This window comes from Mustela nivalis, assembly GCF_964662115.1.
Source record: "Mustela nivalis genome assembly, chromosome: 16".
Lineage (NCBI taxonomy): Eukaryota > Metazoa > Chordata > Mammalia > Carnivora > Mustelidae > Mustela > Mustela nivalis.
The window spans coordinates 59412130-59428428 of NC_139035.1; the positions used below are offsets into that span (position 1 = coordinate 59412130).

Genomic DNA, 16299 nt, shown 5'->3' on the forward strand with positions numbered 1-16299 from the left:
AAAAAGGCCTCTCTAACAAGAAATGGTCTTGCTACAGACAACTTGATAAAGTGAGGGAACTAGTCCGGTGGACTGTTTGGGGGAACCGTTCCAGGTTGATGGATTGCAAGTACAAATGCTCTGATGCAAGAGTGGGGCTTAGTGAGTTTGAGTAGAACCGACTGAGCAAGACGAGAGTGTTAGGAAGAGGGGGTAAAAGGGGTTAGCGAGGTCAGATCAAATAAGACAATGTAGTCCTTCATAAAGATAGTGTTGTCCACACATTTTACTTGGAAGTAGAAAGCTGCAGGAAGCTTTTGAGCAGAGGAGAGAGATGACCAAATTTATGTCATGAAATGATCACTCTGATCGCTGTTGACACAGTAGACCTTGGGAGGCAAAGGCAGAATAGTCAGAAGCTAATGTAATCTAGGTGAGAGATGATGGTGGCCTGGCCATACAGTGTTCACATAGGAGGTGGTGAGAGTGGTCAGATTCTGGATGTAGTTCCGATGCTTATGCTGAGTGAAAACAGACAAAAAAAGAAGACATACTGTATGACTCCACTTATAACAAATACCAGAAATTATAAATCAGTCTATAGCAACAGAAGATTGTTTGGAGACAGTCAGGAAAGGGGAGGGAACGATTACAAAGGAGCATGAGGACTCTTTTATTAGTGATGGATACAGTTAATTATCTTAATCATAGTGATGGTCTCAGGTATCAGTATCTGCAGACTCAGGTCTACAGTATCAAACTGTACACTTTATTGTTTTTTAATTTTTGTTAAGGATTTTATTTAATTATTAGCAGAGAGAGAGAGAGAGAGAGAGAGCACAAACAGGGGGAATGGCAGAGGAGGAGGGAGAAGCAGCCTCCTTGCTGAGCAGGGAGCCCAGTGTGGGGTGGGGCTTGATCCCAGGACCGGAACATCATGACCTGAGCTGAAGGCAGACTTGTAACTGACTGAGTTACCAAGACGCCCCCAAACTGTACACTTTAAGTGTGTGCAGTTTGTTACATGCAAGTTATTATATGCATCTTATTATATGTAATATGCCAATTACCTTCCAATAAAGTCATTAAAATAAAGAGAGCACAGGATTGTCTGATGGATTGGATTTGGGTGTGAGAAAAAGGGTGCCAGGAAGTAAGTTTTTAACTTGAACACCTGGAAGATGGGTATTAAAATGGCATTTGTTGAGATATGTAAAGACTGACCAATGCGAAGTGCTCCAACCACCGGCAGCACATCGCAGGTGCTCTTCTCTGGGCTGATGTGTGGGCTTGTGAGCTTTCCTTCCTTCTTTGCACATACAGATAATTTGGTTACACTGGGATTTAAACAGGATTTTGCTTCCCCTAGTCAGAAAGAAAGTACAAAAGTTTCATGTTGCTTGATGGAGGCTTTATAGAGTTGTGATTAAAAGGGAGGATGAGGGAGCACCTGGGTGGCTCAGTGGGTTAGGCCTCTGCCTTCGGCTCAGGTCATAATCCCAGGGTCCTGGGATTGAGCCCCACATGGGGGGGTCTCTGCTCAGCAGGGAGCCTGCTTCCCCTCTCTCTGCCTACTTGTGATCTCTCTCTCTCTGTCAAATAAGTGAAAAAATAAAAGGGAGGACATTCCCCGGGTTTGAATCTCTCTTTCCATCTCTCACTAGATGTGTGAATGCCCCAATTTACTCATCTCAGATATGGAAGATAGTAATAGCATCCTCTACTGTTGTGAAGATTCCATGAAGAAAGAGCTCAGTAAAAGCAACTTTAAATTTATTAGCTTTTCCCTACTTGCTATTTATTCTTTAGCAGTTTTTGTGTCAGTTGGCTTCCACTAATTTGTGGATTTCTTTAGTCAAGGGCCAGGTACCCTGTCTTTTTTTTTTTTTTCTAAGATTTTATTTATTTATTTATTTGACAGAGAGAGCACAAGTAGGCAGAGCAGTAGAGGGAAAGGGAGAAGCAGGCTTTCTGCTGAGCAGGGCGCCTGATGGGGGACTGGATCCCAGGACCCTGGGATCATGACCTGCGTTGAAGGCAGATGCCAAATATGCACGTGGTATCTTGTTTTTTGACCCACGTCTTTCCCACACCACCCTACTGTCTGGCATAAATAATAGCATCAAGTGGAAGCTCAACACATTTGAATTAAATTACTTCTTCCCTTAGGGATAAAAGGCCCAAGAATCTTAAGATCTCAGCTCTGGTACACATTGCCAGCCCCTAGCCCCCAAGGCTCAAAAAGAGACCAAGCCGGCCACCGGCTCATTTTCCGTCGCCAACCCACCATTCCACTCATGCCCCTTCCGGTCGAAGGGGATCCTAGCGGGGGCCCCCAAAGAACCCCTGGGAGCCCGAAGATGGAACCTGAAGCCAGAGACTAACAGTGGCAGCTCGTGGGCGGGATCTGGTAGTTCGGAAAAGGGGGCACCACACCAAGAAGGGGGTGAACGTGGCGGGGGTGGGGGGGCGGTGGCTGCTTCGGGATGGACCAGAAAGGAGAAGCTGCGAGAAGGAGCCAGAAAAGGACCCCGTAGTGGGCTGGCGGGATGGGGGCTCAAAGGTCGCAGAGAGGGGTGAGCGACGAACGCCGCGGCGCGGAAGCGAGCGCGAAGGGAGCGGGCGAGCGAGGGGACACGGGGCCGCCGGCCGCGGGGGCCGCGAGCGCCGAACTGCGCGAGGGAGAGAGGTCGGAGCGCACGACCCTCCGGCGCCCGCGGCTCCCGGCCGAGGCCGTGCTGACGTGTCGCCGGGAACGCCGCGGCCCCGGGCGCCGCCCCGCCCCGCCCGGCCGCGCGCCCCGCCCGCCGCGCTCCGCCCTCGGCCCCGCCCGCCGGCGCCCGCCCGGCCTCGCCGCCGCCTCCGCGCCGCCGGCTCCCCCGCGGTGACCACAACATGGCTGCGGCGCCGGGGCTGCTCTTCTGGCTGCTCCTGCTCGGGCCGCCCTGGCGGGTGCCGGGCCAGCCGCACGCGGACACGAGCCGGCGCTTCGCGGAGCACAAACTGTGCGCGGACGAGGAGTGCAGCAGTGAGTGGCCGGAGGGCGGCGGCGGCGGCGGGGCCGCGCGGGGGCGGGAGCTGGGCAGCCCCGCGAGCCGGCTGGGGGCGCAGGCCGGGCGGGCGGGGGGGGGGGCGCGGCGCCGGGGGTGGGCGAGTGCCGGTGCCTCGCGCGGTCCCCTCGGCTCTCGGCTCCCGCGGGCCCTGGCCGGGGGGCTGCGCCTCCCACTTGTTGCCGGCGTTTCTTTTCCTCCGCTGATCTGGCGGGGTTTGGGGGTGGCGGTGGCCCCCGGTTCCCCCAGGGACGGCTCGCAGCGTCCGCTCCCAGCCCGGCCCCGAGGGGAGACGGAGCAGTTGGGGTGCGCGCCGCGCGCCCTGGGCTCTCCGCGCTGCAGCGAGCGCTCTCCTGCCCCCGCCGCGGGGACCTGGGTGGGTGCAGTCGGGGCGCAGACTCGCGGAGGGCTCGGCGGGTGCGTTCCCGGCCGCGGGCTGATGCTGGGGACCGGGAGGGCGCTGGCGCTGCCCCTTCGCCCTGCTCCGTCTCTCGGATTGGGGGCTCGTGCCGCCTTTGACAGGGATTGGAGTTCGGGTTTGGGACGAGCCCGGAGCCCAGGCGTGCAGGGTATTCCAAGGTCTCCGCCTCGGCTCTGCCTCAGTCCTGTCATTTCTGTGCTTGGAAGGCTCCTTGCAAACAGCCAGGCGGGGAGGGCACCTCAGGAAGGCCAGCATCTTTCGCTGTCGAAAGAGGCCAAGAATCTGCATCGGCCACCTGGGACCGGCAGCCTCCTCTTTGCGCAGGAAGCGGAATTGTGCCCCAGTCCTGGACTGGGGGCGGGGGATGGACTCTGGGCGGTGAGGAGGACAGAGATCTCCGGAGTCAGATGGAGACGATTCTTAAAGAAATCGTAATAAATATTTATTTATTTTCATAAACAACGACCAGCCTTAGCCTGAGTCACTTGTGTTGTTGGAGTCTCTTCCCAAGTGTTTGTGGGACCGGGATCATTCTTGGGCCTCCCGGAGGGTCTTGAATAACCTTGTAACTTAGTGATCACTGCGTTCGGAAACGGTTGTTCAAAAATTGTAGACAACACGTATAGAAAAATGTTCATGCTGGAAAGGCCCTATGCCTGCAGTTTAGCTATATATATTCAAATCGGTGCTATTCAAAATCAGATTTCATAGTTGGGAGAGTTTGAATCTCCACAACGCTGTGAACAGGAAGCCAGGAGGCATCGTTGTGTTAAGCCATTCCTAGAGGTAACCCGGGGCTGAAACACGTCAACCAACACCACAAAAGCGGGGCCACTTCCACATTTCTCCCCTTCAGTTTTCTCCGAGCAAACCCAGATGATTAGCAGCAGGCAGGGTTGGCTAAGACCAAACGTTTGCCCCTCTTCGCTTCCAAGCACCCCCCTACTTGGATTCCTCAGAACCGGTTACCTGGAGAGTCACCTCGCTGATGCTTCCCCAGCACAGAGACTGGGGTTGGAAGTGCCCTTACTTGTCGCAGAAGTTGAGAAATGGCATGTGTCCAGACAGACAGAACCAAAACACAAGGGGCAGCAGCCCTGCGTGTTGCATAAAGTATCTAGTAAGGTAGGTGTGTGTGTGTGTGTGTGTGTGTGTGTGTGAGAGAGAGAGAGAGAGAGAGAGAGCTGTTCTCCTGTGTTTTTCAGAAAGTTGTCTGTTTGGTAATGTTGTCATCTAATTTGTTACAACTTTTTAGTGATCTCTTCTAAGTGGGAAACAAACATTGCCATTTCCAGTTGCAATAGAATCCCCGATCTTTAAATTGTCCATCACCTTCAGTCTGGTCTTTCCCCCAGTTATATCTGAATTAGGTTGCTGACAAGTGTGGATTTCAGCTTCAAAATCCGCATCACTGCCCTCATATCTATTTGTTCGTCCCTCAGATATGTATTTAAAGATACATTTTATTTTTATTTATTTATTTTTTAAAAGATTTTATTTATTTATTTGACATTCAGAGATCACAAGTAGGCACAGAGAGGCAGGCAAAGAGAGAGGGAAGCAGGCTCCCCGCCGAGCAGAGAGCCTGATGCGGAGCTCGATCCCAGAACCCTGGGATCATACCTGAGCCGAAAGCAGAGGTTTTAACCCACTGAGCCACCCAGGCGCCCCTAAAGATAGATTTTAATGTATTTGGGGCTCACTGGCTTTAAGAAAGGGTGTTCTTTCCATGTCACCATTTTTTTGTTTTGTTTTGTTTTTGCTATTTAGTTGTATCTAGTATCCATTTCATCTTGTATCAGATTCGGCCAACAAAAAAAAAATGCTGCTTCTACTTTTTTCTAGACGAAGTGTGATTTAAGTCCTGCATTTTAAGACTGAAGGTAACTACTGCACAGTTCTCAGAGTTTTGCTTGTCCCAGCAACATGTGATGCCCACTTGTGATTTTGTCTATAGCCATAAATATAGAAGGTTATCTTCCTCTCGTGATGAAACCTTTGTAATGTTGGGTACAGTGAACATTACTTTCATAATAATTTGACGTTACCCCTTCATGTGATTGGACCGGTAATAGGATGTGATGTCCTTTCCCGTTTACTTAGGCAGATACTGTAAGGGGAGAACAGCATGATGAAGTCAACAGTGTTTACTGCTGCATGGGAGTACTTACAGTCCCTTAACGACAGTGCCTTTTAGTGTTAGTTCAAGTTAATTGACCCCTTGGGGGCTCCTAGGTGCTCTCCCCCACCCCCTATTACCTCTTCGTGGAGCCTTGCTTAAGCCAGCCAGCATCTGCCCTTGAATTCATCCAATTGTGTCGTGAATCTTTTTATGGCGGAAGAGCAGAGATTGAGGACAATAAGGTTAGAGAGGGACCAAGAGTTTCTTTTGACACCAGCTCTGTGTGGCGGTGGACTCATTGCTTTTTGTTTATCCGTAGGGAAAAACAGGGAAAGTGGCCGTCTCTCTGCTCATAGGGGGATGATAAATAACGATAAAGCTCTCAAGATTTTAGATACTCAGAGCCTATGGCTTAAGAGCGATTGATTCCAGAGAGCGCTGGAGAAACTTGGCTGTCATTTACAGAATAGAGGACACTCTCCTATTGCCTGATCAATCAGAACAGACTGTAAAAGTTGAATCCTGATACCTGTTCTCTCTTTTTTCTCCCCCCTGTCTGTGCCTACAGTGTTAATGTACCGGGGGGAGGCTCTAGAAGATTTTACAGGTCCGGATTGTCGTTTCGTGAGTTTTAAAAAAGGGGACCCAGTGTATGTGTACTATAAACTGGCAGGGAGACCACCTGAAGTTTGGGCCGGAAGTGTAAGTACAAATTTGCCACACTTTATCTTCTTCCTTTTTATTGGCTTGTTTAGCACTGTAGAAAGAAATAACTCTTTTCCTGGGGTCTTTGATGGAGTTCACTGATCCTCTCTGCTAGACTGGGAAAGCAGAAGGTGGCTGTGTGTCCCCGGCAGGCATCAGGCCTGGCCCCGGGAAGGGGCTCTGCTCTTATCCTTTAACAGAACCAAACTGCTCGTGGCTGCTGCTGCTCAGCAGTACGTCCCAGGCCTTACTGACTGTGAATGCTGCGTCCATAGGAAAGGGTGTAGTGGTGAAACCTGAAAATTCTGAACTTCGCGCTTCACGACAGAAGGGTACAGGAAGCATTAGACTTAATCCTGCAAACCTTGTGCAGAACAGTGTTTCACGTGTTCACATTTGAAGTTCACTGTATGTGTATTTTTTTCTAAGTTATTAATATTTGTGAAAGATTGGCAGCTCGTGGACGGGTTACCTAACCATACGTACTGTTATGAGTCTGTTAAAAAATCAAGATGTCCTTTTCCTTGTGTGTGTTTTGTTGCCTTGTTTTGTTCGCAACTTCTGGGTCGTCCTTTTCCTGCTCTTCAGACACCTGTTCCTGGACACCTGTTCCCCCACCTGCTGTCTTCCCAGTGGGTTTTAGGAGGCCCTGAGGGCAGATATGGAAACCGATGTCTCCATCGCGCTCTGATTTTTGTAAAAAAAAATTTTTTTTGATGAGGTATAATTAACTTAGAGTGTTCTGTTAGTTTCAGGTGTGCAGTAGAGGAACTCCACAATCCTGTGTGTTCCTTGGTGCTCATCACCATAACTGGACTCTTAATCCCTTTTGCCTGCTTCACTCCCTTCTCCACCCACCTCTCCTGTGGCACCCACCAGTTTGTTCTCTGTATTCAAGTGTCTGGTTTTGTCTCCTTTTTCCTTTGTTTTGTTTCTTAAATTTCACATACGAGTGAGATCATATGGCATTTATCTTTCTCTGACCGACTTTTCTTAGCATTATACCCTCTGGGTCCATCCACGTGGGTGCAAATGGCAAGATTTTGTTCTTTTTTATGGCTGAGTAATAGTCCACTGTGTGTGTGTGTGTATCACCTCTTTATCCACTCATCAGTTGGTGGACACTTGGGTTGCTTCCACCTTTTGGCTATTGTAAGATTTTATTTACTTATTTAGATAACGAGAGAGTGCATTGTAGGGGCATGGCGGAGGGAAAGGGACAAGTAGACGCTGCTGAGCATGGAGCCTTACGGGGCGCTTGATCCCATGACCCGGGGCACAATCCCACAACCCAGAGATTATAACCTCAGCCAAAATCAAGATCGGATGCTCAACCGACTGAGCCACCCAGGCGCGCCATTGGCTGTTGTAAATAATGCTCATGCTTTTGATGTTTTTAAAGAGGAGATTGCCTAGGAGGGACCTAACTGAGAGGCTGATGTTCTTTTCCTTTTCTCTCTAAAAAGTATGATGTGTGGACTGTTTATTTACTGAAAGTTGTAAGAGTTGTTGATATCCTTAGGATTGTTCAAACTTTTAGGAATACCCAGTCCCCACTGTCAAAAGTTTTTCTCTCAATAAAATACCACACCACAGAAAACAAGGCTTGAGCAACCTACACAAGGAAAAATAGTTTAATTTTGTTGGTGTTCCAGGTTCCTAGGGGGGACTCTTGAAAGACCAACTAACGGGTCAGGTTCAGCCCTTGTCATTTGGGCAGAATCCTGATCGGATCCCTAGATACAAAGAAAGATATGTTCTGTGTCCTTCAAGTCAACCACATGAGATTTCTTGATAGTCTTTACTCTTGGAACGTTTTTTTCGTGTACCTAGGCTGCATGTTTTTTGTACAGTGAGGTGGTTAAGTTGGAGCATTTGGTATTTGAGCTTGACTTGCATTTTCCTGTGGTCGAGGTCACTGCTCCTGCTGCCTCCTCTGTGCTGTTTGATGATCACTCTGGTGGCACCTTGTTTGCACTGCTCACGTGGCATCCCTTTTAGTGCTTTGTATTGCAGTTGGTTTGTGTATGTCTTAGCTCCTATAAAGTCATAAACCCCATAAGGGAAGGGCCCGTGTCTTACCCACCTTCCTTTTGAATATTCCCTTTCTGGGCAGAGGCACTTAATTTATATTTGTCCTGATAGTAGCTTATGCAGAATTTATTCTCTTGAACAAATGTTCTAATTCTCCCCAGTCAAATCAGCAGTTCCTTGGCAGGGATGATATATGGAAACAAAATTATAAATAAAGCTGACTTCCAGTCCTGAGGGTTCATGATTCTGAACCTCTTTTTTCAGATCCTAAGCCACAATACCCACCCCCCCCAGTGTAAATTTATGGATTTTTTTTCCTTAAGATTTTATTATTTTTAAGACTCTCTATACCCAACATGTGACTTGAACCCACAACCCTCAGATCAAGAGTTACACGCTCTACCGACTGAGCCAGCCAGACACCACCAAAATACGGAGTTTTATCTGACCTGTGGTGTCAATGGACAGAGACTACACAAGGACAAATGTATTTCCTTTATCCATGTATTTCTGACTTCTCTCCCTTTTCCAGATTTCCTTTCCTTTTTTTCTTTTTCTTTTTCTTTCTTTTCTTTTTTTTTTAGATTTTATTTATTTGTTTGACACAGAGAGAAAGAGACAGAGTACAAGTAGAGGGAGCAGCTGGCAGAGGGAGAAGGAGACTCCCCAATGAGCTGGAAGCCTGATTTGGGGACTCCATCCCAGGACTCTGGGATCATGACCTGAACTGAAGGCAGCCGCTTAACTGACTGAGCCACCCAGGTGTCCCCCCCCATTGTCTCCTAATAAAATTTTCCTGAAAAGGAAAAAAAGTATATTTTCCCTCAGTCTCTCCTCTTATTTCATGAAACTTACGCTTTAAGAAATTAAAAATTCTCTTCCCTTAGCTTTCAAAATCATTCTTGTTTCTGTTTTTTAGTTTTGTGTTGGAGTCCTTTTTGGTTTTGTAGAGTTTTAGATTTTAGCTGCCAGTGTAGTAGTTTTTAATTGCCCCGTCTTATCTAATCTTCAGGACCGTATTCTAGTACAGAGACAGGCTTTCACGTATTTGCCAGGTATAACAGCAGCACTCCTAATGAGGATATTTTAGGGGTTGGTGATAAGATAGCCTTTTTCTTCTTTGGTGCGTTGGGTCAGCCTCCTTGGAAGAGATCTGCTTTCAATTTCAGATGCAACCAGTAGAAGACAGTGTATGCGTCTCAAGAAGACACACTTTATGTATTTTAGCCATTAGTGCTGTAGGTAAATGGTGTTATTTTCTCTAGAGGTTTATTTTGCATGAAACTACAGCTTGATATATACATTAGTATGAATTTTATTTTCTCCCCCAATACTGGAAAATCTAGTTTTTGAAAAAGCTACTATAGCCCATTCTATCAATAAATATTTGCTTTTTATTATATTGATCACATATTTTAGGAATTTTATATTCTTTTTACTTAATTTTCATGGCTGTTTACTGGTTTAAAAAAGACTTCTGAGTGCCAGTTGATGAGCCAAAGCTGTGACATGTGCTGGTAAATTATTGCTAGAGGTTATTTGCAATTGTGTTTCTAACCAGCTTTCATTTGGGTTTTTTTTTTTAAAGACTTTATTTTTAAGTGATCTCTGTACCCAACATGGGGCTCAAACTCACAACCCCGAGATCAAGAGTCACTCGCTCTTCTGCCTGAGCCAGCCAGGTACCCCTGATTTGCATAGTAGCAAAATACACAATAACTTTCTTTTATGTAGGCCTTTTATCTACTTGAGAAATCTAACTTTATGTGCTCTATGGTTAGAATTAAGAGGCATGTTGGGAGTGCCTGGGTAGCTCAGTTGTTAAGCGTCTGCCTTTGGCCCAGGTCATGATCCCAGGGTTCTGGGATCGAGTCCTGCATCTGGCTCCCTGCTTGGTGGGGAGCCTGCTTCTCCCTCTCCCACCCCTCCTGCTTGTGTTCCTCTCTTGCTGTCTCTCTTTCTCTATCTAATAAATAAATAAAATCTTTAAAAAAATAGAATTAAGTTGCATGTTGAAGGGAAACTTGAGTGGTTTTAGAAAAGTTGGTTTTAAGATAGTCCGTACTTAATTTTCATTGGAATAATAATTTGTGTAATCTTAAGGGCAACTATCTGTCTCTTGTGGTTATGCCTCCCTACCTATCTGTGTATTTCCTCTCACTGCTAAGAAGTCTGCCCCTTATATTTCTCACACAGAATTTTGATTGGTGTTTTTCTTTTGCCCTTTCTTTCATATAGGTGGGGCGCATTTTTGGATATTTTCCAAGGGATTTAATCCAAGTAGTCTATGAATATACTAAGGAGGAGCTACAGGTTCCAGCAGATGTAAGTTATGGACTTTTTTTTAGTTCTCAATTATTGAAATTTGAAATTATTCAAATTTCTCAATTTGAAATTCATCAGTGACAGTCAGTTAATGATTTTTGAAAGTCTTTGTGTTTTGGCCAGGAAAAAAACCAAGTTCACATGTATGTATCAAGTTTTAATTTAGAATCAGATTACCTTTAAAAATAGAAAAAAGAAGAAAGAAGAGTCTGAAAAGAATTTATAGGAGACTCTCATTATTTGGTAGTTATCTCATATGTGTACTCCTATAGATAGGGTTTTTCTTTACTGCTTTATATGAGAAAAAAATTAAGAATTCAGTATCTTCTTATTTAGTTACTTTCATTTAAAAAAATGTATTTATTTATTTTAGAGAGCAAGCAAGCGTGAGCAGGGGGAGGGGCAGAGGGAGAAGGAGAGAAACTGAAGCAGACTTCACGCTGAACGCCGAGCCTAACACAGGGCTCGATTTCATGACCCTCAGATCATGACCTGAGCCAAAATCAAGAGTCGGAGGCTTAACCGACTGAGCCACCCAGAAACCCCAAGAGGTAAATCTTTTTAGAAGCAAAAGGAGAAGGTATCTCAATTAGGAAGCCCCTCACTGAATAGCTCTTAGACATTTTAAGTATAAAGAGATCAGGGAAAATTGAACCCTACATTATGTACTAGGCCACAAATGCCAATTTACGTTGGTTTTCTTATTACTGAGTCTTTAGTGATTTCGGGGGTGTAGTTATAGTATAGGTTTGGAACAGGGAATTTGAGAGACTCGGAGGAGGTCTGGTCTCAGATCTGCACAGTACTGACTGCATACCCTGCACGGAATTCACTGAGTGCACTGACCCGTGGCTCTGTGCTGGTGAGGATCCTCAGTCCTGCTAACTATTTTCTGGAGTTTTAAAATTTATAGTAATTGACACTCACTTTCATTCAAGAATCCTTTAGCAGTTCTTTGCAGGGCTGCAGAACATGCGTGCTCCTGGCCTCAAGCCATTCTTAGATGAGATGGACAGAATACGTGCTGTGCTAGAGCCGGTGCTGTCCTTCACGTTTCTCGATAATCTCAAGGGTCATAAAATCAGCCCATTACCTCTCTGGCCTCATTCCTAATAAAGACATCCCGCCCCAGGATTGAGGTGTGAGACAGCAGTGCATCGGCCCCCGTGACCTTGCTAGTTTGGGAGCCTGCCTTCTTACTGTACCTCCCACTGCACGCTTCACTCACTATTAAGAAAATAGCTTGGGGGGGGCGCCTGGGTGGCTCAGTGGGTTGAGCCTCTGCCTTCGGCTCAGGTCATGATCCCAGGGTCCTGGGATGGAGCCCCGCATTGGGCCCTATGCTCAGCGGGGAGCCTGCTTCCCTTCCTCTCTCTCTGCCTGCTTCTCTGCTTACTTGGGATCTCTGTCTGTCAAATAAATAAATAAAATCTTAAAAAAAAGAAAATAGCTTGGAAACACAAGTGATGAAAAGAAGAAATCATCCATCCCTACTGCACTGGTCAGGGGCTCCTCAGACTTTTGTGAAAGTTTAGTTAGGAGAAGAGAGTTATCTTTGTTGGCTTTCTAACTTTCCCTCTGTATATGGCCCATATTATGTCAATTTGCTTATTATTGGAAGAAAGGAAGAATATAGATTTATGGATAGTTCTGAGAGCAGATCTTAATGACACCTAGAACCCTGATTTAGAGTTAGAGTATACTCCTTCCTGAATCTTGTTTTCATGGTATATTTGAGATAAGAATTAAGTGGGGAGCCCCCTGGACACCCTTCTTTGTGCCTTTATATGTTTAGTTCCCATGCCTCTGTGTTTTAATAAGATACTTCCTAAGCTGGTCAGTCTTTTCCATATAAAGAAAATATGAGCCAAAAAAAATCTGTGTAGACTTAGATCCTGACAGCAAGGAGATTCTGCCTGTCTCTAGCGGGGTAAATAGAAGTATAGCCCAGAGGGCACAGTGATAGGGAAGCTGGGTGGTCTTCCAGCTTCTTCTGCACAAACTGTTATGAGATGAATTTCCAGAACATCAGGCATAGATATTGGGGGTTGGGGGAAACCCAACAAATGACACCCTGGTTTTTTTCCACTTGTGCTCAAATTGAGAGACCCAGGAATCAGGCACATGGAGACCAAACTGTCACTATTATTTATTGATAATGCCTTTCAGTGAACATGGCTCAGGTTGCAGAAATAGTGGGCTTTCTAACTTTGTAGTCAAGAATAAGACAGACTGCTGGGCCACAGACAGAGCTGCCTAACAGGGGGTCACCCCCAGGGGACTGACTGCCCTGTAAAACTGACAGTGAGTGGGGTGTTGTCGGGGGCCGGGGGGATGAGGATATGTGTTCCCTCCAGTGGATCCCAAACAGAAAATAGGGATGGTGCAGAGCAAACACCCCAGCCACATGAATCATGTTCCTCTGGGGGAAGAGACAGGGACGGGCGGTCAGGAGGAGTACTTAGGAAGGAGTCCTTCTGCTTGGAAGCAGGGAACCAGGGGAAAGTGGATTTAACTACTGTATCCCTTCACTACCCAAGAAGAGTTGTTGCCCAAGGTGGGCACAGAAGCCCCTCTAGAGCCAATATGAGATTCCCTCTGTTAGCATGGGTAAGAGTTTGCTCTTATGATACTTAGTAACATGCTAACTTTTTTTTTTTTCCTCTTGTAGGAGACAGATTTTGTTTGTTTTGATGGGGGAAGAGATGATTTTGATAATTATAACACAGAAGAACTCTTAGGATTTTTGGAATTGTCCAATTCTGCAACTGGAGATTCTGAGAAAGGTATAGAAAAACCTCAGCATGGGGACACACCTCCTGAAGCATTTGAGGAAAGGGACATTGAACCGGAACCAGAAGAAGTTAACTCAGAAGAGAGTGAAAACGTCTTCTCAGAAAACACTAAGGAACTCAAGGAAAGATCTGGGTCTCAGAAGAACCACCCCCATGTAAACAGTCAAGCAGGTCACATTCAGGGAGACCCAACTTCATTTGAACCTTTTGAGGAAATGCTACAGGATAAACTAAAAGTGCCAGAAAGTGAAAACAACAAGACCAGCAATGGTTCTCAGGTCTTGAGTGAACAGGAAAAGATTGATGCTTATAAACTTTTGAAAAAAGAAATGACTCTGGACTTAAAAACCAAATTTGGCTCCACGGCCGATGCACTTGTATCTGATGATGAGACAACCAGACTCGTTACTTCCTTAGAAGATGATTTTGATGAGGAATTGGACACTGAGTATTACACAGTGGCCAAGGAGGAAGAGGAGAACTTTGATGAGCTGCTGTTACTGACCTTCACACATGGCGAAGAGGACGTGAAACCTCCAGCGACGTCTGGGGTTGAGAACTATTCAGCAGAGAGAGAGCAGAGGCCAGATGAAGAGGACAAGGTGGAGGCCGCTCAGCCCCCCGGCATCAAAAACTACGAGGAAAATGTCGCAACAGACTGGGAGGATATTATCCTCCCCTTCACGGAAGGTGACAGACAAACAGGTGTGGATTCAGGGAGCTCTGATTCAGAGGAGGGTGATGATGGGTCCGTCCCAGGTAGCGAATCGGGGAAATCACGATCAGCCACGGAGTCTATCGACCCTAAAAAAGCAGAAGATAGTCTTTTGACCGTGGATGTCCCTAAAACAAATAATGACAAAGACCCGGAAATTCACATTACAGAAAAAGGGAGGAACATTGAGGAATCCAAGAGGGGCCTGGCACAGGCTGAGGAGGGGCTGGAGGAGCAAAAGCAGGAAGGCATGACTTCTCACAGTTCTCCTCAGAGCAGCCACCCTGGCTCTTTGCCAGCTGCTGGAGGGGGTAGAGAAGTGTTGGCATCAGCCTTTGACAACAAAGAAAATGACCTAAAAGGAGCAGCTGTTCACATTTCAAAAGGAATGCTCCGTGAAGAAAAGCCTGGAGAGCAGATTTTGGGAGGGGGCTCAGAACGTGAGCCAAAACCCGAAGCTTCAGAGAGTCAAGTGAACGAGGAGAAGCCTGGACAGGAGGCTCTGGGTGTTGCAGCACTGTTGGGAGGTCACCAGCGTAACGCGTCCAGAGACAAGGTGGAGGAAGTGCCTGTTCTAGCAGGGGGACCACAGCCGCACACGCTGTCAGTGGACCGTCCAAGTGAGGAATTCAAAGAGAAACGGCTTCCTCAGACTCAGGATCAGCCTAGACCCTCCCCTCTGGATGAAATGGGGTTGCCGAGAGAACGGGAAGAAGAGGGTCCCCTTGGGCAAAGAAATCATTCCCGGCCACAAGGAAAAGAGGCGGCCGCACACAAGCAGACGGGTGAGGAGAGGAGGCTCTCGGGGGACAAGGCCCAGGAGGGCTCCTCTGGTGAAGACGTTGCTCCTTCCAAGCCTGAGGCGGGCTCTCGGGAAGTGGAGGCAACAGGCCAGACAGAGAGCCCGCAGGGACCTGGTGTCCATACTGAGAGACCAGAGGCAGAGGATGATGACAGCCCCGAAGAGCTCCTGGAGGATGAAAATGCTTTAAGTGCAAAACAGTCTAAAGAAAAAAGCCCTGAGATCCAGGGCGGGCGGTTAGACGTTGATCCGTGGGCCCCCCCAGGGGCTGTAGTCGGCGCCATTAATCCTGACGCAGAAACGGAAGGAAGCAAAGAAGAAACTGGTCATACTTTGGAAATTGAAAGACAAAGTGAAACTCTGGGCAGTAGGGCAGACCCAGGGGGCAGGGCGGCGGAAACAGAGAGCCCTCCTGGAGCTCCGAAAGCACAGCGGGCCTCTGAAGGCAGGGACTCTTCGGACAAGCAAAATCAGACTCTAGAGTTGGGTGAAATGTTTCAGAATCGAGGTACTGATGATTTTAAGGAAGACCGCGCTGATGAATCCACGCGGAAGCCGGGGGTAGGAGAGCTCTCGGAGGAGGACCAGGAGGACTTGGAGGGGTTCGTGGACACAGAGAGCCAGGGGACCAGTGCCGAGGAGCACGAAGGTGACTGGCCACCCCGGGCGCCGGGTACCCACACCCCTGCTCGCAGCGACGACGTGGAGGACCTGCCTGTAATCGGCAGCTTCTTTAAAGACCAGCAGTCTCTACAGAGGCTCCGGAAATACTTTGATGTCCATGAGCTAGAAGCCATGTTCCACGAAATGGCGTCAAGGCTGAAGTCCGCGCAGCAGGAGAGTCTGCCCTATAACGTGGAAAAAGTCCTGGATAAGGTCTTCCGAGCCTCCGAGTCCCACATTCTGAGCACAGCGGAGAAAATGCTGGACGCCCGTGTGACTGAGAGCAGAGATCTGGGAATGAAGGACAGTGACGTATTTGAGGAGGCGGCGGTGCTCGACGATGTTCAAGACCTGATCTATTTCGTCAGGTACAAACACTCGGCGGTGGAGGAGAAGGAACCGCCGACCACGGCCCAGCTCCCGCCCGAAGGCTGGGGCGGCTCCATGGAAGGTAAAGTGCCCGCCTGTGGCCCCGTGGGGGTGCGCTTGAGAAGCGGGGGGGGGGGGGGTGCGTGGCTGCTGGGGGCTTGCTGCCTTATTTCTGAAGCTCTGACCAGTTTACAGAGTGCCTGAAGGTAAGGCACAACAGCCCGCATGTCCCTGCCTTCTTCCAGGCCAGAGCGTGGGTAAGGATTTCTTACTGTTTTCCCCTTCGGACCGTTGGGACTGGTAGCATTCTCGAAAGGAG

The 16299-nt window shown here is 47.8% G+C and overlaps 1 protein-coding gene across 15 annotated transcripts in view; it reads left to right on the forward strand.

Moving 5' to 3' along the window:
* The window catches only part of MIA3 (MIA SH3 domain ER export factor 3), an 83231-nt gene that overhangs the window by 21949 nt on the left and 44983 nt on the right, over nt 1–16299 (forward strand). For 6 of the 15 annotated variants that reach the window (XM_082702273.1, XM_082702278.1, XM_082702269.1 and 3 more), the window contains exons 3-5: nt 6141–6274; nt 10550–10636; nt 13308–16062. In XM_082702273.1, coding sequence (XP_082558399.1) covers nt 6141–6274; nt 10550–10636; nt 13308–16062 — 2976 coding nt within the window. Of the gene's footprint in view, nt 1–2778; nt 3008–4385; nt 4576–5252; nt 5334–6140; nt 6275–10549; nt 10637–13307; nt 16063–16299 lie in introns of those variants that run through there. The other 9 variants (XM_082702274.1, XM_082702264.1, XM_082702263.1 and 6 more) reach the window with 7 other exon arrangements.